General features: G+C 39.5%; 1 protein-coding gene across 3 annotated transcripts in view; it reads left to right on the top strand.

Moving 5' to 3' along the window:
- The window catches only part of ZEB2 (zinc finger E-box binding homeobox 2), a 176,915-nt gene that overhangs the window by 152,742 nt on the left and 3,657 nt on the right, over nt 1–20,516 (top strand). For all 3 annotated transcript variants that reach the window (XM_084809942.1, XM_084809951.1, XM_084809962.1), the window contains one exon: nt 4,900–5,080. In XM_084809942.1, coding sequence (XP_084666068.1) covers nt 4,900–5,080 — 181 coding nt within the window. The remainder of the gene's footprint in view (nt 1–4,899; nt 5,081–20,516) is intronic.

Here is a 20,516-nt window from a genome sequence, read left to right as displayed (position 1 = left end):
TCATAGTGTGTAGGAAGTGTGTGTGTGTCTGTGTGTGTGGGTCTGTGTGTGTCTGTGTATGTGTGTGTGTGTATAACATCTACAGTTTGGCAGAGGGAGATTAAATGATTACACTTGATTTTTTAAAACATCTGTGGACATTCCCATATGACCTATTAGGTTCCATTAGTAATTTTACCAACTAGTAAATGTTTTATATTTTCAAATGTGAAAATCAGGTATGGTTTAATGTTACAGGCAGTAATCCCTTTCTGTACAATAGGAGCATAAATAGCACAGTACCTCCATAACAGCTGTTCCACTATTCCAATTTACAGTACATCTGCCCTCTTTGTAAACGTATTTAAGCCTATTTAATCTTCTCTAATATTAATTAGTACAGACCTAGTCTAAGAAACTGAACTGTCTGATAGCAAATGGAAATATACGTTATCATGCAAGTTTGTGCTCTCTTTGGATCAAAACAAAATAAATATCAAGAAATTTAATAATTTACTGATCCACATTCATTATTGCTTAATGCTGAAGGCTGTTTTAACATAGATAGAGCATTGATAAAAAGTGTTATTAATATTCCCTATTTCAAATTACAAAATTACATATAAAATTGTAGCTCAAGGCCTTTAGAGGGGAGACATACACTTAAATGGATTGCATAATAATATTTTGTACCTAAATATAAAATTCAATTAAATCCTTTCTAACATTAATGAAATATATATATACAGTATATGTTTGGTATGTTGAAAGAGAATCTCTTTAGTTATTACTTGTACTTTTTTTTTTACAACTTCCTGTTATTAAGAACACTTTATGCACTTTGGAATCCTAAGCATACTGACCAAGAAGTAAGCCCTGTTGACCTCAGTGGAGTTTACTTCTAAGAAGTCATGCTCAGAGATATATTGCAAGATATAAATCCTGCAAAGACAGAGGCCACAATCCAAAGAACTACTAGAATCCTGGTTTCTTTTACTTGAGTTGTGGCATTGGGTGGGGCAGGGATGCTGTTGTTTTAGAAACACAAGTCTAAAGCCCCACTGGGTGTGTGGATCTACTTGTTCAGTTCTCAGGAATGTGACCAGAATATGAGAATTTACCCTATCTATATAGGAGCTCACACAAAGGTAAAGTTACGTTGGGTCCTTTTAAAAAGGATTTGGACCCACTATGACATGCCATAACTTCTAGTTACTTTGCAAAAATTGTAATAGCTGAGTTAGAGCTGCTTCAGATATGGTTGTTTTAACATCGTAGTATTTATAACATCAAAATGTTTTACCTCAAATATGTATAAACTAAAAATTACCTATTAACTTGTCATTGAAGCCTTTCTTCCATGTCCTGTGCAGCACCTTGTATGTTGTTTGCCAGATTTTGCATTATAATCTCTATGTCAGAATACACATCCATAGAATTTTCAGGTATTGTTCATGCAGATAGGACCCTAGAATATCTAGAGATATACCATATATTTTTCATATATTTTGGAGCAGTCGTAGATGTGAGATGAACAGGACGCATAGGTGCTGTCGTCTCACATCTCTCTATCACCCAAAATAGAATGTCCACATCCTTGTCCCCAGAAAATGCTGAAAAGAATACAAATCAATGATCTTGCTTGGGTATCTCTGAGAAGTGAAGGAGTAGATGATATAAAACAGGAAAAATGAAGCACTTGCATGTCCTGTTGCCCCCCCCCCCACGCACACACACATACTTATCATCTTCTAAGGTGCTCATTCAATACAATGTATGTCTACTGAGAATTAACATCTGTTGAGTTCAGTGCGACTTACTCCCAGGTAAGTGTGTACAGGATTGCACCTTAATTTTGGAATTCTGAGGATGGTCATGCAGGAGAAATGTGACATCAAGGAATTCAAACTCGGCACCAAAAGTCTCCTAGGGATATGAATATGACTTTAATAGGTACAATAATGTGATCGGAGCTCCATCAAAATACATTGACGTCTGTGGACCTATGAAAAGCAGTTACATTATTCTGATCATACTTGCACTTTCCACTATGATGAAATCACGAAGAACTCTGTGGAAGTGACTCTGATTGATTTATCAGTTGTCATGTTCCTTAAGTTGGTAATGCTGTAAGTGGCCATTTGATTTCCTATTCTCTTCCATTCCACAGATTTAACATTTCAGACATCAGCCAGTTAGCTACTCCTGGCTCCTGTTCCCACTGGTACTTCGGGAGCAGCAATCAGTACTATCACACTATTATACCGATATCCTTCCAGCATAGAGAGAGAGATTGACTGCATGACAGTTTAAGAAGGAGCTCAGATTGCCACCTTCTAGCCTTTAAGTGTAGGTTGCCACTTGAGACTGAAACTACTGTTTGGTGACATCGGGCAGGGACTACAAATACACCTCCTGTGTTGAGTTATCCACCTCTCCTTGTAATGTCTAGGATCATTTATCCACATGTGACTAGAGATGTAAAATTTTCAGAAATTTGGGTTGCTCATAAAATTACCATTAAAATTAAAACTATTCAAAAGTACACTCAGGTTAGTACCTTTGTAATTATTGAAAATAAAGAAAAAATTACATTTAATATACCAAATATGATAATTTTATGAGCAAACTCATTTGTACATAATACATTTTAGGTTGTATTTTATGTCTGATCGGAGGCAACTTCAGCTTGTAGTCATCTGAGTCATCCTAGAAGCCAGAAGAAGCAGGAAGATTTGGAGGCAGAGGAAGTGTGCAGCATGTGTTCCTGTTTGTGAGGAATTGGTTGGATTGGAGTTTAGGGAAATTGGCTCTGAAGGCAAGGGCTATTGAGAGCTTATTTAGCTGGGGAAGCCTCTCTTACCTATTAGGAATGGTAACCAAGCATATTTAATTTAAGAACTTTTAAATAATCTGAACCTGTTATTTGAAGAGTGACATTTTATTACCCTTTGTAAACATTCCCCTTAATAAACATCTTCATTTTTGTTCATTTTGAAAGGTTGTTTCTACTAGTACATCATAGGAACTGAGTTTCTTTTAGGTATAGGGGGCTTATTCCGGTGGCAGCAGTTAAAGATTTTATAACTGAGGCAGCATTCCCTAATAGTGAGGTCTAATCAGGAACTTTATTGAAAACTGAGGCCATGGGTTCCATAGACCCAAGCCTGTTTTAAAAAAGAAACATAGATGAGAAACCTACTAGTTCCATCACAGGTGCTGGCAGGGGTGGGATAACATACAGTGTTTCTCCCACATGTAGGTTTTAGAACTACGTTCCTTGAGTGTTACAAACCCCCAAATACAGACCTCTGTAGAACAAAACCCAAGCGCTCAAGAACACACATTTTCTTGACATATTATGATATTTTATTTATTTATTTATTTATTTATTGCGTTTCTGTACCACCCAATAGCTGAAGCTCTCTGGGTGGTTCACAACAGTTAAAACATAAAATATAACATGATAAGATACAAGATAAAAGTTTAAAATGTTAAAACTACAGTATAAAATAAAAAATAAAAACCAAAATAAAACCTAGCAGCAATGCAAAGATTTAAAATACAGTAACAGATTTAAAACAACAGAAACTGAAGGACTAAAATGCCTAAGAAAATAACACCTTGTGCCGAAAAGAGTACAAACGTAGGTGGCAGACGAACCTCTCTGGGAACCTCATTCCACAACCTGGGTGTCTCAACAGAAAAGGCCTTCTTCTTAATAGTTATATGGTGATTCTGGTCAGATGACCTGTGCATGACCTGGGGCATCTATAAATGTCTATCAGTAAAAGATACACTAGATCAATAATCTTAATAAGGAATGGAAGAAATAACCATGCTGGAAACGTTACACAGGATTAAAAACCATTTCTTCCCATGGCTTCAAAATTTCCAGAAATTTTACATCTCTAGTCTCACGTGGCATAATTTTTAGAAAACATTTTGTGGAAGTAAAGGCCAGGTAGCAATATATGAACACTTTGCCTTAAACATTTTATGCATCATTCTAAAAGAAAATATTTCATAATCTAAAACGTTTCATAATCCAAAACGTTTCCATTTTTTGAAATTATCTGAAAACAACCCAGAAAATCATTGAAAATCCCATTCTCCCCTTCCCACCCAAATGTTTCCATGTGTTTTTTCTCCAGGACTTCACATCTCTAGTTGTGACATCATCATTTGTGTTTCCTCATTCCCCACCACTAGTAGCAAATTATGTGGACAGAGAGGGCAGGAAACATACAACACGATGACACTGCAACAGGAGACAAAGTGTTCCGATATGTTACGGAGATATGGGGGCCTATATTTCTGTGGCAGCCCAACATGTAGTTTCAGAGTCAACTGGCATCCTAAACATCCTGGGTTAGCTCCAGATGTTCAACACCACCACCACAAATGGGGGGAATTCCTCCACTCACACTGGGAACTGGGATTCAGCAGAGACTTTCCACTTGAGGAAGGAGCAGGGCAGTGATTTTGGCCAATTCCCCCTTCAGCCCCCAGTGCTGCATCCCACACTGTTTTGGGGGGTCCCCCAACCTTCTGGAACAATATGGGAGATGGTGCTGGGGACTGCAGGGGAAATCCGAGAAAATCGCTGCTTCACCCCCTTCCTCTAGCACCAGTAGAATTTCTCTGAGTGCAAATCTGGATACAGCTCAGCTGTTTTCTATTTAGTTACAATGTACACATTATTTTTACACCTCTCCCCCAAAACAACTCCTTTAGGATCTGCTTCCCCAGTTTGATGAAAAATCGACTGTGAGCCGGTGAGACTGCTTACTGTAACTCAGGTTACACATGAAATTAACTATAATGGCTAAATGTACTATAAGAACGCAGGATATTGTATAACATCACAGAACAAGGGAAGGAAACATGTTTTACATAAACCATTTGGTTGCATCACAGGGAGAATTGCTTGATGGAACACCGGATTACATGTCAGGTCTTGATGACATGACAGACTCCGACTCCTGCCTGTCCCGAAAGAAGATCAAGAAGACAGAAAGTGGCATGTACGCATGTGACTTATGTGACAAGACATTCCAGAAAAGCAGTTCCCTTCTGCGACACAAATATGAGCACACAGGTACGAATAACTACAATATGTAGAGACAAGCTTTGTTTCATGTGGTACATTTCACAATATTGAATGAGTACACTTCTGCAACATAAGATGCAGCATATGCTAAAGAATTCAACAAGGAAGAAATAATGTGCATTTCTTAGCTCAGTTTGACTCCCCTCCCTTCCGTTACTTGTTAAATTTGTTCATTTGTTTTTTACGTACCCATGTTTGAACAGATCGCAGCTCACCAATTTTTAAAAACATCTTGAACAAACTAAAAACCCAACCCCTTGTCTCCAGAGCTAAGTTTCAAAAAAGGCTGATAGTTTTGTGAAAAGTGAAGTTTGAGGGGATTGCCAGTGTGAGCATAATAATCTTGTTTCTCAATTAGGATCAGCTTTGCAAATAAACTCAAAACAGTTACTCAACTACCAGTGCCTTTTTTAGCCGGTCTGTCCATAAATGCCTATATGGCCTAAATAAGCAAATATGAGCTTTAACACGCACAAGTCTTAGTTCAGTTGAACTATAGGGGATTTGAGTTTGTCCAGTTCTTTGAGCTTGTACATCACCTGCACAGGTGGTATGTACAATGAGCTGGAACAGTGTCATAGAGTCTGGAAACACCTGATACTTACCTACTCCTTCTCTTACACCTGTAACAGCCTATCCCTTATCAGATGATAGTGTGCTATGAGTGTGGCTGCTTATTTTCTACATTTATTAAGGGCTGTTTCTCACAATATAACTACCATAAGGAGACATTTCTGTAATTGCTTCTGCTATACTGGAAGGAGTTAGCTGCTGCACAAGGCTAATTTTGAATGGCCTCCATATTATGAGAAGCAGGTTTAAAGTATGGTTATGGAACGTTTCTCATTGTGAAAGGTGAGAGCATTATTAACCTCATAGATGAAAAGCTGGAGATTATGATCTAAATATAATAACCTAAATATAATATATTGTGTTCTCCTGCTTTCAAAATTTTCAGAACTTATATATCTATGGATATATATCTACAGATATAGACAAGAATATATTACTTCCTTTTTATTAAGGTTCACTATATAGCTTTGAACCATATAGTGAACACCATCTGACATTATATAAGGGAGAGGGTGAAAGCAATTTATCTTAGATCTGAGGCACTATCCAGTGATCCATAGCTTAGGGTTAGAAAATCATGGAAAGAGGATTGAAACTTGAATCTCCTTTTAGGAAAACTCTTTTAACTCTAGCTCCTTTTCTACACGCGTCAATTAATACAAATACTATACCTGCATTCTTTTAGGATTTTTTTCCAGTACACATTTTAATTACTCTCTCTCTCTCTCTCTCTTTGTGCACACACACACTCAGCCCAGAAACAGTGAGTTCTTCACAGTAATTATGCTTATTCTCCTGTTTGGATCAGTAGCAAAGTAGTTGGGAATGGGAATCATCATTATTTAATGATATTTGTATCATTGCCTCTGTATTTAAGAAGAAGTAAAGTAAATAGGACATCTTAATCTATGCTTTCCAACATGCTCTTTCCTGTTTATACATCCATGAATCACATTAATTGCAAAATCTCGATAATTTGCTCTTGATTAAAAGTTAGATATTTTCAAATCATTTAAAAACTTATCCCCTAAACTATTCTTCTCTTTCTCATAGTGGAAATACGCTAGACCAGCGGTCCCCAACCTTTTTGGGACCAGGGACCAGTCCATGGAAGACAATTTTTCCACAGACTGGAGGGGGGATGGGACTGGGCTGCAGTAGGAGTGTGGGAACCCCCCTTACCTTGGGTCCGCGGGGGTGGGGCGATCCATCCCCCCAATCCCTGAAATCCTCGCCGGCCCTGGACTTGCCGCGGAGCTGCCGGCCAGCTCCGGCTGGGGGAGGACTTCTGGCCACTGGGCCGCAAATGGCGTCCACATAGCAGACTCCATTTACGTCCCTGTTCTTTGCAGTAATAGGCTATTACTGCAAAGAACAGGGCTGGACCTGGCCAGCAGCTCTGCGGACTTGCCGCAGAGCGGAGCCGGCCAGGGGGGCCAGTGAGGATTCCGGGGTGGGGGGGAGGGACGGATCGCCTCCCCCCCCGCAGACCCAAGGTAAGGGGGGGTTCCCACACCCCTACTGCGGCCTGGTCCTTAACAGGCCACAGACCGGTACCGGTCCATGGCCTGGGGGTTGGGGACCCCTGCTCTAGACTACAGCAAAGCCTGCCTCATGAATGGCAGGTGCTTCTACAAGTAACAACCTGGTCTTTCCTGCATTACTCACTCAAATAGAATGGACTTTAGTCTGAGGCCACAGGCCAGTGAACATTACTCTTGTAAAATCCTTATCCATTTCATTGTGGGAGCTCTCAATCTGGGCCTCAACTCTTCACTTTTACCTACCCAGATGACTCATTAGCCTCTAAAACCTCTTCTATAAACTCTCTCCTTTCATTGTTTCATTGCCTACTAACTTATGGACTACGTCCCTGCACTATCTGTCTGCTATAAACTACAGCAGTGCTGGGTGCTGGGAAGTCAAATATATTGAGCAATCAATATCCATGCACAATCCAACAGTGGAAAGGGTGCATAACAAGTGACTGACTGGCAGGTAGTCACCAAACATGACACAAGCATTGGATAGGCAGCTCCTTTGTCATAGTCTGGTCACCTCTGCTCGGAACTGACAATGTCCTAACACCCAATAGTGGAAAAAATAAGCCAAGGAGTGGATCCACACCTAGAGGCAATCATGTTTACCTTGGGTTTACCGGTGTTCAAACCATAGTTTGCTGCAACGCACATGGAAAGTGTGAATGATAGATGTGCATCCTTAAAAACCTATGCACATGCACTTGGAAGCCTGACTGGGTCACAACTTCATGACATGTTTACACAGGTGTTTAAATATGGTGCAGCTGATGCCGATGCCATATGTGTTTGCTGTGAAAAATACCAAATGTATCAGTAGTGTAGTGATTCAGAACATAACCTTATAAAGTGTGGAGTTGCTCTAACTCTACTTATGACTTAACTTTCAAGAATGCTTATGATAATCTAGTTCAGAACCCTAGCTAAGACCAAACAAGAATATGAAGAGGTGTCCAATATCTATTGTATTAAAACAATATTGTTACTGAATGACTTAAGTTATTAAAACCCTATTGCTTCTGTGTGCTTCTCTTTAAAAAAATCAGTTATTTTCTGCGAATCTTTAGAAACTGAAGGATAAAAGGTGATCTACTACAACATCACTACTATTTGTGCTTTGTTCCCTTGCCTCTTCAAGCTAGATCCTGTGCAGAAAATAAAAAGGAGGTTAAAATACTCCTGGGATTGGGGAAGAAAATTAAAGCAGTATTTTGGACCGGATTGCTTGGTTCAGTGGTGTATGTATTCCTTACTTTGCATTACTCAGATGCAATTGTTCGTTTGTTTGTTGTGGGGGGTGGGAAGCTTTTCAGGTTTTACATTCCTGCACCTTTCCTCTCCTGAATGATTTTATTACAGCCATCTGTAAATATTATGGTTTATTACATTACTACCGTAAACCTCTTATGTTAGAGCCGGCCTTCATATATATATTGGGATATGGGCATATGGTTGAATCCCGTAAAGTTGGTCGTCCATAAGGTCTACAGACGTAGGCTGAAAATTGAAAGGCTGAAAATTTGACAAGCCAAAATGTATGCAATCACCTTGATTTGCAAAAGCCAAATAACATACGCTCTGAGTTTGAACTAGCAAGGAAGACGTTCTGTGATATATATATATATATATATAGAGAGAGAGAGAGAGAGAGAGAGCTCCTTTCCTCTTGACCGTTATCTATTTTCTGTTGAACCTTTCTATGGAATTCTGCCTCTTAAATTTAGCACAAATAATAGTATTTGAAAAGAGGAATGAATCTCATGAGAAAACTACAATCCGGACGTAGGAGATTTGGATTTGGGTTTCCTTCATCTCTGCCACAGATGGCGTTTGTGAACTTCAGCAATCACTAGCCCTAGCAATCTAGTGATTGCTAGCAATCACTAGCAATCACTAGCCCAGGACACTCAACCTGCTCATATGAGGGCTAAAGTGGAGGAAGGATGTGGGTGCGCATGTAAGTCCTGCCCCAATGCGCCTGCCCCCATTTGCTCAGTCCCTGACCTTCCTGTATCAAGGGGGAAGGTCTAAAGGGGGCTTCTGCTTATCAGCTTCTGCTTTATAAGGATTCACAATCACATCTATGATTCTACATCCGTTCAGGCATCTCCTCCCCACCTTTAGGCTCAAGGGAACCCCTGCATTGGGCTGCAGTTTTTCTCTAGCAGAATCAAGAGGAAAGACTTCTGTAAAGGTTAGTCTGGTCACCTAACCAGGGTGATTCAATCAGATTAACAGCACTATCCTATTCATGTCTACTTATAAGTTAATTCCACTGGATTCAGTGGAAACTACTCCCAGATAAGTGTGTAACCATAAACAATTTGATGGAAACTGCTGTATTAACCCAGGTAGTTGTCGTCGTCGTAGCGACACAGCAGCAGCAGCAACACAGCACTTCAGTATATCAGGAGAAAGTTATGCAAGCTAACATGAGTCTGCCCTTGATATTCCACTACCTACCTTGCATAGTTACCCAGCTAAAGTTTGCTTCAAAAAATGTAAAGGCCACTATCCTTTTCTTCTTCTTTGGCCTCTTTTGTAAATGTTAAGTGAATTGCAAATTAAACTGATAAAGTTATGGAAAAAGCCAGAGCAATGTAACAGCTGTCTCGTCTATTAATATATATGAGAAATTTCAATCTGTGTTTGGGGCAAGACTCCCTGAACTGCAATTAACCTTTGCTTTCAGTGTCTGAATCATTATCCTTTCCTCATCTTTTTGGGGACAGTTAATGTTTATCCTGGTCTTTCTAGAGTAACACAAATAATGGGCATTGCTTTATAAGCCAAAGCATTATTTTTTCCGAAGATGCGGTCCCACGTATCTTCCTCTTTACTGCCTAGTTGGTCTAGAGTAGGCTTGATGCTAATGCCTTATAACTAGTTATATCATTTACATCTTTGAAATGATACAGTGGAACTAATACAGTGGCCCAGTTGTCTAGCCTGTTAAATATGTTTTATTTTTATTTAAACTTTTCAAATTGCCCTGTTTGTTTTTACATCTGTTGACTTCGCCATGGTTCTTGTGTGATCCATTAGTCAACTTTGATTTGAGTCCTCAAGCTACTCCACTGACACAGGTTTTGCTTCTTGGGCTTGACACAACCATTGAAAAATGGGCATTTGATCTAATAGAATTAAATTAAAATTGTAATTCACAGGATACATGCCATAGAGTGGCCAGTTTAAGGACTGTGCTCTGTACCCAACTCTCCAGGGATTTCCTTAAAAAACAGTCAATCCATCAATAGTCACGTAACAGTAGTATGTGACAACAAGAACCAGGGCAGATCCAAAATCAGCATCTCATGTCAGCGCCAGGCATGGTCATGCAAATGCTGGGGCCCACTGGGGCTGACAGTGGTTTCCAAAACTCTTTCTTTCTTTCTTTCTTTCTTTCTTTCTTTCCCTTAGATGCGTACTCACATGGTGGGCTCATGTTGTAGCCACCCACTGTCTTCTTTTACCAAGTATGCCTTTGGCCTCCTCGCTGTTGAGATCCGAAGGCATTCTGCAGAAAATAATATGGCATGTGGCTACAGCCTCGGCCAGCACTTTGGTTCATCGTGTGTGTTTGTAAACATCAAAAAAGAAAATTCCCCCTGCCCACCAACTATTAAGCTTATTGAGGGGGAGGGAGCCTACCAGGGTGGCGCAGGGGTCATTCCAGAGGATACCTTGCCCATGAATCCCTCAAACCTGGCACTGACCTTGGCCAGGGGAAAGCTTTGAAGGGCCAGCTGCATATGACAGGCTTCACTTTGCTTTCTTTAAAGCATAAAGTGAATTTAACGTCCATATTTTGCTGGATGTCACTGGTTATAATAAGATCAGGGAAGAAGAGGGGAGGAAACAGAAGTTAGTGTGGGTTGCTTATCATTGTGATTTCTGTCAGGAGAAGAGATTTTCATTCAGTCACATTTGATCAGGGCTGTTGATAGTGACCAAGAAACTCAGGGAATCACTTGGATGATATAATGAACAGAGGCCACATGACTGTGCAGTGGGTCAAACCTGATTGCTTTCTGTTCACAGGTGCTTGGAGTTAAAATAGTCTTGAAAATAACTCTATAAAAAGTTACTAGGCTATAAAAATACCTTTATTAGCTCTCCCATGGTCCGATATCCACATTAGTATTGTGTACTACAACAGTGGCCTCAAATTTAAACAGTTAACCAACTTTCAGCATATAAAATGTTTGTCTTCTCAGGGTAATTCCTATTTTCCACAGGCAAGTAGGAGAAAGGTGATTTCCAGGAAATTGGAGAGTCTTGGCCCAGCGTGAGCCAGTGTGGTGCAGTAGACATACTACTGGATTTGATCCAGGGAGGTCTGGGTTCAGATCTCTGCTCTGCCAAAAAGCTCAGTGGCTGACTTGGGCAGTTACTTTGTTTTAACCTAACCTATCTCCCTTAGTTGATGTGACGACAGAAGGGGAGGGGGAAGCCATGCACACCGCTCTGAGATCCTTGGATGAAGGGTGGGATAAAAATGCACTAGTCAATAATAGTCATGTAGATATCTCTTTAGGGAGGAGAAGGGAGAAAGAACTGGGAAACGTATGTAGCATGCTTACTGCTCTGCTTCTACACAGCTATTATCTGGAAACACTTAAGGAAGGGGGGAGAAGGAGGTGAAACTGGTTAAACCTGATCAGTGGCATATGATGCCCCCTTTTCCATGAAAGAGAACCTGATGGTGGCAAGAGATTCCTGTATATGGAGCTCTAATAAACCTGATGGTAGCAGGAGATTCTTGTATATGGAGTTCCAAACCTGATGGTGGCAAGACGTTCCTGTGTATGGAGCTCCAGACGCTAACTTTGTTTAGTTTGATTTTTGGTTTTTGACAGCAAACTCCTTTCATACATGCACATACACCCACACACCACTTTGAAATCTCTGAAAAACTAAAAGATATGTAGCTTTTTTTGCCCAAGTCAAACAACTCTTTTTTAGTTATTCCTGGGAGTCCTGTGGCCTTGTTACCTTGAATGATTATATGCTCCATTTTATGATTTAAGCAGACTGATGAGGGCCATCATGGTTGTTCCCTCACTTTAATTATTTTATTTCCAACTCTATATTTTATTAAGAAACTTTTTTTTAAATGTAGCTTTCATCTTGATACAAACATTATTTTTATTTCCAGGTTGATTCAGTAAACTAAATATTGTTCTTGAGCTTTAGAAGCAAATGGGCTCTCTCTTGCTGCTACGCTGAGTTCCCATCTTATGACTTTTCCTTATTAGAGCTTGATTCATAAAATATTTACATGCTGTGTATAGATAATTTTCTGTCACTTGACTCATATATGAGGATTACTTTTTATACTTAAATAATATACAGTTTCTTGGAATAAATTCAAAGCTCATGAAATTTGCACTAGAAATGGAAGGCTTTCTTCTTTGTAACAACAGAGCAAGTGTGGTATTTGCAATTATGCCAAATTGCATTTATAACGCACCTTTGACCGCCTCACTACACTCTGCCCATTAATCCATCTCCATCGGGACTACTTCTAACATCCAAACCCCAGAGTAGCTTCAATCAGCTGTCTTTAGAAAATCAAACCACTGCCAGATGATTCTTTATGTACCTCCCAAGTTTGGAATTTTTCCACAAACCCATTCCCCAAAACTGCTTACTCTTATTTCACTGAAATAAAGAAATGTATAGCTTTTCAAAACACACACTGTATCACACTGTATGCCCATGTAGTCTATATCTTTGGGCTTTTATATATTTTTGCACTGGCAATGAAATTTTAAGCCTCTGGGGGATTTTTTTTTTACTTTTAAATGATTAGATATAATTATTTCTCGCTGCAAATCCTAAGGGAGCCAGGATGTGGGATAAAAGCACAGTGCAAATAGATACACATACATACACAAATATTTGTGTAGAATATATTTAAACATAATAAAAATATTGTATTTATATATCATCCCCATTGGTGCTTTTGATAAAATATCAGAACAGACAATAATACAAAACGTGAAATAACCTTTAGTACTTAAAATACTGAGTTTTAACAACGGGATAGAGAGGGGGAATGGAAATATGTGTGAATAGAAGCCAACACCTGGTCTCCAGGCAAAAACACCTGGACAATGTAAATCTTGGCTCTGTAATAAAATGTGCTGTTGCCATATACCTGTAGTGAAGAACCACGTGTGTGTGTGTGTGTGTTTGTGTGCACTCATGCATATATATATATATATATATATATATATTATTTAAGTTATCTTAGATAACTCTGAAATAATTTCACACATTAATTTCACCCAGGTCATTTCAATGGCAACTCTATCAGTAGACTGAATTGCCTAGCCATCCAGTGAGATCAGGTCTGGATTTTATTCAATGGCCAAAAGAAAAAAGATGAAAGTGCAGAATGGATGCATAAGGCTGGCACAAATTTAAAGACTAAACTGCATGAACATTTAAAAATTATCATTTGTTTTTTACTTAAAGGCTCCTGCTGGGTTTAAATATAAATACAAAAATAAACAATAAATAAATCTCTTTGTGACCTGGTCAAGAAAAAAAAACAGTAAAGGATTAAAAAACTGAATGTTTTGAGAACTGGTCTAGATTCCTTCACAAAGAATGTGTTAAATCTAGAAAGAATAAAAAATAAAATGCTACATTTTTGCAATTTATAGCTTCGACTATGTTTTTAATAATAAAAATATTTTATTAACCATATCATTTAACACAAAAGAATAAATACCATTCCAAAAGAGGGAAAATCTTGTTATAATCAGTAATCATGATTTCTCAATTCAATACCTCTCAAGTTTGTCAGCCAAACTTGTGTTATAATCAATTATTCCTCAGCTGTTAAACAACTTCTAACACCTCTTTCCTATGTTTAAATAATTATTCTTTTGTCTCCAGAACTAAATGCAGTTGTCCCATTGATCTAACCTTTCTTTTAACTTGACCCTCCCATATTTTTTATAATACAGCATTGTATGCATTAATACTCTATGCCAAATATTATTTTCCCATTCTCTTACAGATGGTACTTCTTGGTTTTTTTCCAGTTTTCCCCTAGCATGGAGTATGTTTGAACATTTCAGCTATAGAACAAGCGACCTAGAGAGACAGTCAAATCTTTCTCCCTTTATCTATTTCCAAGGGAAGGCAGGATAGGCATTGCAGGAAAGTGCTTTATAAGACGCTGTGCATTAGCGCCAAGAGGATGGTCTAGATGGCCTGTGAGACTCTCAAACTTTGTCTTTTGGTCATGTCATTGACCAGAAATTACCTGATTACCTGGAAGTTTGTCCTGAGAGCAAAGAACTTCCATTCTTCTTAAAACATTATTCAGCTTCTCATCTGATTTCCTTTCCATCATGAACATATATGTCACTGAAGGCATTCTTTCTTATCTGCCTCGTCAGATCTTGTTTCCCAACATCTAGTCATTTGGCATTTAACACCACAGGTTTTCAAAGAAACTCGAGTTTTGCTGTGTTTTATAACATTTTATTTTCTGTCAAAAAAAATTAAATAACCAGAATTCCTTCCCTCTTCCTCCTTTATCTTAGGGGATCTACCTAAGGTCAGTTTTCCTGCTGTGTATAGGGATAAAAGTCATTCTTCATATCATATATATACCCAGGGATTCTCATCATAATCAGTTGCCATTTCAAGAAAATAGATATATGCATTGTGCTGCCCAAATGTTGAGGCGCAGCTGGCATGAAGTTCACATGTAATGGAGAATTATCCACGTCATGTGAACTTCCTGATGGTGTGATAGTAGTTGGACCAAGTGAAACATCAGAAAGAGTGAGCAAGCTTTTCAGTTCATCAGAACTCTTCTTTGGCCTAGTTGTTGAGCAAATCAAAAGCAACAGGAATGGGGGTCAACCTTGCTACCTGCAACTTTGATCAGATTTTGTGACTGGTGTTCAAAGACTCACCCTAACTGCACTGTCACCACCAGACCCTCACCACAACATTTGAGATGAACAACTCCTAGGAATTGTACCACTTGCCACTTCAAGATAGATCTCAGTGCAAAGGACTGGGTTTTGTTTGCTCACATAACACATTTACGGTGCAATGTTATACTGGTCTACTCAGAAGTAAGTTCCATTGCATTCAATGAGACCTACTACTAGTTAAGAGGATATAGGATCGAAGTCTTAATTTAATTTAACATTTTTCCTTACCGTGTCTTTTGGTCATAATGCTCACCCTGCCCAAATTGGCTAACAATATTTATATAAAAAACTTTAAAAAGTGAAACAAAATATTCCTAAAACTATACAAACAAAATAATGCTATTAAAGGCCAAACCTAATACAGATAAAAACATTACATCAATAGCACGAGCACAATATCAGTTTGTTCTTGCCCCAAAGGACACCCTATATAGCTAAGGTTTTACTACTCACCAATAAAAACTGGCCAGTGTAGTATAGTGGGTAACGGTGTGCTACCTTTACATGTGTTCAGAAACTGCAGCTGGTCCAGAATGATGCGGCCAGACTGTTGACCGGGCCTTGTCACAGGGAGCACATGATTCCCTTGTTACAACAGCTGCACTGACTACCAGTCTGTTTCTGGGCACAATTCAAAGTGCTGTCAGGACCGATAAAGCTCTCTATGGCATTGGACCAGGTACTTGAAAGACCACCATACAAACCTGTCTGGGTTTTAAGATCTTCGGGGGAGGTCCTTCTCTTGGTCCCACTGCCATCAGAGGCACATGTGGTGGGGACATGTGAGAGGGCTTTATTGGTGGCCACATTCAGGCTCTGGAACTCCCTGCCCAGAGAGCCTAGATTGCCCCCCCCCCCCATTGGTTGTCCTTCGACTGGCTGGCAAATACATTTTTACTCAGGCAGGCCTTTGGCATGTAAGTTGGTCTCTTGCTGAAGGGGCGGTTAATTTATTCAGTGCTATCTATTTCTTTCACTGTTGTGTTTTTAATTGTGTTTTTATGGATCCATTTTTGTTATGTTTTAATTACAATTTTGTTTGTAAACTGTATTTCGCTATTGTTAGCCACCTTCAGCATAATTTCTAGTGGAAAGGCTAGATATTATATACATATATATAGAGAGAGAGAGAGACAGAGAGAGAGAGAGAGAGACAGAGACGTAAATTCTAAACCAGAATATTCCCAGTTCGAATCTTACCCCAACCCCAAACACATTAGCTGACAGTAAGCAAGCCACTATTCTCAGCCTCAGTCCCACATCTGTAATGTAGGGATAATACATGCCTACCTTCCTGGGCTGTTGTAAGGATGATTATTTATGAGATAGTATACGTGGAGAGTTTGGAACCCCTAAAATGTGCTACTAAGTATTGTTGTTATCAAAGTACTGGAGAATGAGTATATTTCAGGAAGAAGATAGCTTCCTGTTCTCTCTGTGCAGACTTCCACATTTAGACACACACCCCCACCCTGCTCACAAGTATGTCCTGGAGTACTGAGCAGTGCTGTTAAGAATGTATGGTTGATCACTGCCTATTTGTACAATGTCACAGCTGAATTATGTAAGCAGTAGCATATTACTCGATCAGTGCTGAAATGGTATCATTGGCTTATCCAAACTATGGCTTAGAAGTGGGCCCTTAAGAGTCTCTTGCCATCCATCCAAATGTGGCTTTTAGGGCAGTTCAAAAATACAGACCTTTCAGAAATATATTTGGCCCTGAAGTTCAAGATACAAACCTGCATTTGCTGCCTTACAACCTCTCTCTTCTCCCTGTTCCACACTGTGATGTAGGGTCTCATCTCATGATCATCTCAGCTCATAGCAGCTGTGGGAAAAAGCCAGAGACTATGCTGGCTTGCAGGCAGCGATGCTAGCCCTGTGTTGAGATGGTCATTTAAAACTGCCAGCACACCCTGGATTTAGCCCAGATTTGAGTTTTGGGCTGCCACCACTAAGTCAGGTTTAGGGCGGTTTGTTTGGGTATTTCAGTGCCAAATCCTGCATACTCCATTGACGTGCCAATGAATGTCATGGCCCCTTGGCCTTGGGAAGACACTGCTGGAATCAGCATAGGCTGGGTTTTTTCTATGGCTGCCAACAGCCTGAAGCCCTGTGAAGATATTCTTATGTACGCATGGGGAAGGATTGTGATCATGCCTGCCAACCCCATCCCCTCAGCACACAACAGCCCAAACACTGGGTATCACATATACATAGGGGACTCTGCAAATAGATGCCACGTGCTGGATACAAACCATGCAATTTGTGTGCTGAAAATTGCAATATATACATTGTACATTTTGTACATCTATGTAAATCAGGGCCTATACATGTAGGCCCCTATAAAGACATAATGTCCAATGCATGGACATGTTGAGGTGCAATCATGACTGTTGACCTATACTTAGGAGCATCTGTAAGAACTTGAGATAGTCAGTAGATTAGGCCCTGAAGGAAAACCCAGGAGAGAAGGAAACAGTAAGATGAGAAAAAGGCAGCAGTGCGATCCAAAAGGGACCTCAGTGTACAAGCTCAGTGTTCAGGGAGCATGAACTGAGCAAAGGAATGAAGGAGGGATGTTATGTTTGGGCACGGGGAAAGGATGTGTGGAGGCTGTGATGGAACTAGGAGAAACAGTCAAAGATAAAATAGTCATAGTTTGAGAGAAGTGGCAGTGGGGCTGAGCTTCTCATAGGAGAATTGTTGGTGAAAGCTACTGTTGATTAGCTGCTCTGAAGAAAGGAGGCTGACAAGCATATAAGGATTTTAAAATATAGCTCTTAAGCTTAGGAATTGTAGCCTGTATATTACAGCACCTATGACATTCATATATCTTCAGTGCATTATTTTTATTTCTTTTAAAAATGTTCTTCTTGTCTAATAGAGTGTTTTCAGAAATTCCTGTACATACACAACATGTTACGAATGTCTACCTAGGTTATTACATCATGTATTGCTGAATTTTGTCCAGTCCCATCACACTGACAAGCGTTTTTGTCAGCTCTATTTTGGAATGAAACTTTCAAGTATGGCAGTTATGGAAGGTGTCAAAGGCATTCCAGGGCTATTTGCAGCCTCAAATCAACCAGATGTGTTTAGGCTTGGAACTGGTGTCAAATTTCAGACCTTGGATTCAAAACTGCTTGAAATACCAAAGGAAATATGGCATCCTGCAGCTGAATAGAACTTCACCATTCAGTGACTGGCTGACAACTCACAGAAAGCTTCCCCCAAAATTACTGTCTAGGAGCAATTCTGCTCATGTAGCATATTTCAGTAGCTGCTGATAGGGAACTAAATCTCTCACTAAAGTTAATGGGAATTTTTCCTGAGTAAGGGCTTCAGCATTGAGTTCATAGAATCATAGTCATTTATGACTGCACAATTAGTTGCTGTGCATGTGGTCAGTGAGGCAATGATTCTGTTCCTATATAATTCAGCAGCAAAGCTCTCATTCACTCCATTCAATGTCTTTATTAGTATGTGTAATCCCTTTTATTATTAAGTTCATCCATTTTGAGCAGTCCAAGTAGAAAACCAAAGATTTCATTTCCCATACATTTGAGATGATATTCTCCAAAAGGGGTTCAAAGGCATTTGAAGGATCATCTAGCCTAGTATCTCTCAGAATTTACCACAAACCAGTTCATAAGGGCTTTGTGTTCACCACAGTACTTCAGAAACTATCCATGGTCATCAGAAGCAAATGTCAAAAACTTTGGAGTGCAACTTTTTCCAAGGAGGACTCAAGCGGCAGTATCCAACAGTGACATTCCGCAAACTCAAATAGTTCTAGTGGAGCGCCGTTGAATCTTTCAGTTGTGCAAGCAGTTGTGCAGTACATTGCACAATGGGTGCAAGCAGTTCTGTAACCGGTTGCACAAAGGGAACGCACAACAGTTTTCATAAGAGTTATGCAAAACTGCTTGTGCAAACATAACTTTACTTGGATTCTTCTCTTGCGCATAGTTCAGAACCAAGTTTCTGCTGGTGCAACATAATTTGCGCTAACAGAAGATCCCAAATTTGGACACAGTTGGATACTGCCCATCCAGTCTGTCTGTGGAAGTGCTGGTGTCATCAGTTTACTTGGTGTAGACATCACCACTAAGACATCTCATGTTCTTTCTGACAAGGTAGTAGCACTCCCATTATTCTGTGGCACCAATTCAGATGGGTTTGGATAGCTGCTGTGGTTGAAAGGAACCCACTTCATCTGAAGAAGGAGAAATTGAATACAGTGCTGAGTAAAAGTTTGAGCAAAATAGCAGCCAACTCACTGCCTCAACGTGGTGAATTGTTTTGGGTTTTGCCTTCAAGAAATAGGTCCACACTGTATTGGTTTGCACTCTCTCTTTCCTTTTCTATATCCACTGAGGTTTGCAGTTTATCCAACAAGCATTTCCACTAACAACATCTTTATATCAAAATGTAGCACAAAAGTTGCACAGGTTGAGCAGAAAATTGAAAAAATTGAATTTAAAGTTTTGTGGTTGAAATTGTAATGGGCAGGATCCAGCGGATTGCAATTGCTAATGCGTTGCACTAGCGTAAACTAAGCATAATAGCATTAGCTTGTGTGCCAGTTTTCCTGGAAAATAACTGTGCTAGCTAACGCTGTTGGCATTGCGCTATAGTAGCTTGTGATAGTGCAACATAATTTATGTAAGTTGTTGCAGCCCATTAGATTCTGCTCAGTGATCCCACATCCAGTCACAAATACATCTCTAGCTAGAACCAGGTGTGCACAATGGAGCACACCTTTTTCCTGATCCAATAGCCGGAGCTGTGTCTATGGCCCTTTAAACAAAAATCCTTGGCTGTTTAGAAGGGCTTGGAGGGGCGTGTTGCTCCCTCACCCATCAAACTGCTGATTGGTTACACATATATAACCATGGCTGTTCTTAGCACCAGTGTCTATTGCCGCAGAGAGAAAATTATGATTTCCATTTCAGTGTAAGAACTACTGATGCCCACAGAAATGTTCGGGTTATATTAGCTTCCCCCAACCTGGTCAACAAGAGCAATTGTAAAATCTTGATTTAGATTGTAATTGGAATTATTCATAATATTAAATTGATTTATGTGTAGTTATCCTATGATTTGGGGATCTTTGCAGCTCATAAGGCTTTTCAAGAGTTTATCTGAGGTTTAACATTCAGAAACTCCTGAAAGCTGATATTGTTATAGTTTAATAAGTTTCTTAATGTGAGGCATGGAGAAACCCCTGAAATCACGAGCTACATGGTGGAACAGAACCGGGAAAAGTGAATCACTAAGTATCCATATCCTTGTTTACAGTCAAATGCCCTTAATTCAATAAAGGACAGATAAGAAACA

Source organism: Heloderma suspectum, chromosome 1 (assembly GCF_057233095.1).
Source record: "Heloderma suspectum isolate Gila_16-S chromosome 1, 16-S_ref, whole genome shotgun sequence".
Classification (NCBI taxonomy): Eukaryota; Metazoa; Chordata; class Lepidosauria; order Squamata; family Helodermatidae; genus Heloderma; species Heloderma suspectum.
The sequence above is the reverse complement of the archived record's forward strand: the minus strand, read 5'-3'. Positions and strand labels throughout refer to the sequence as shown.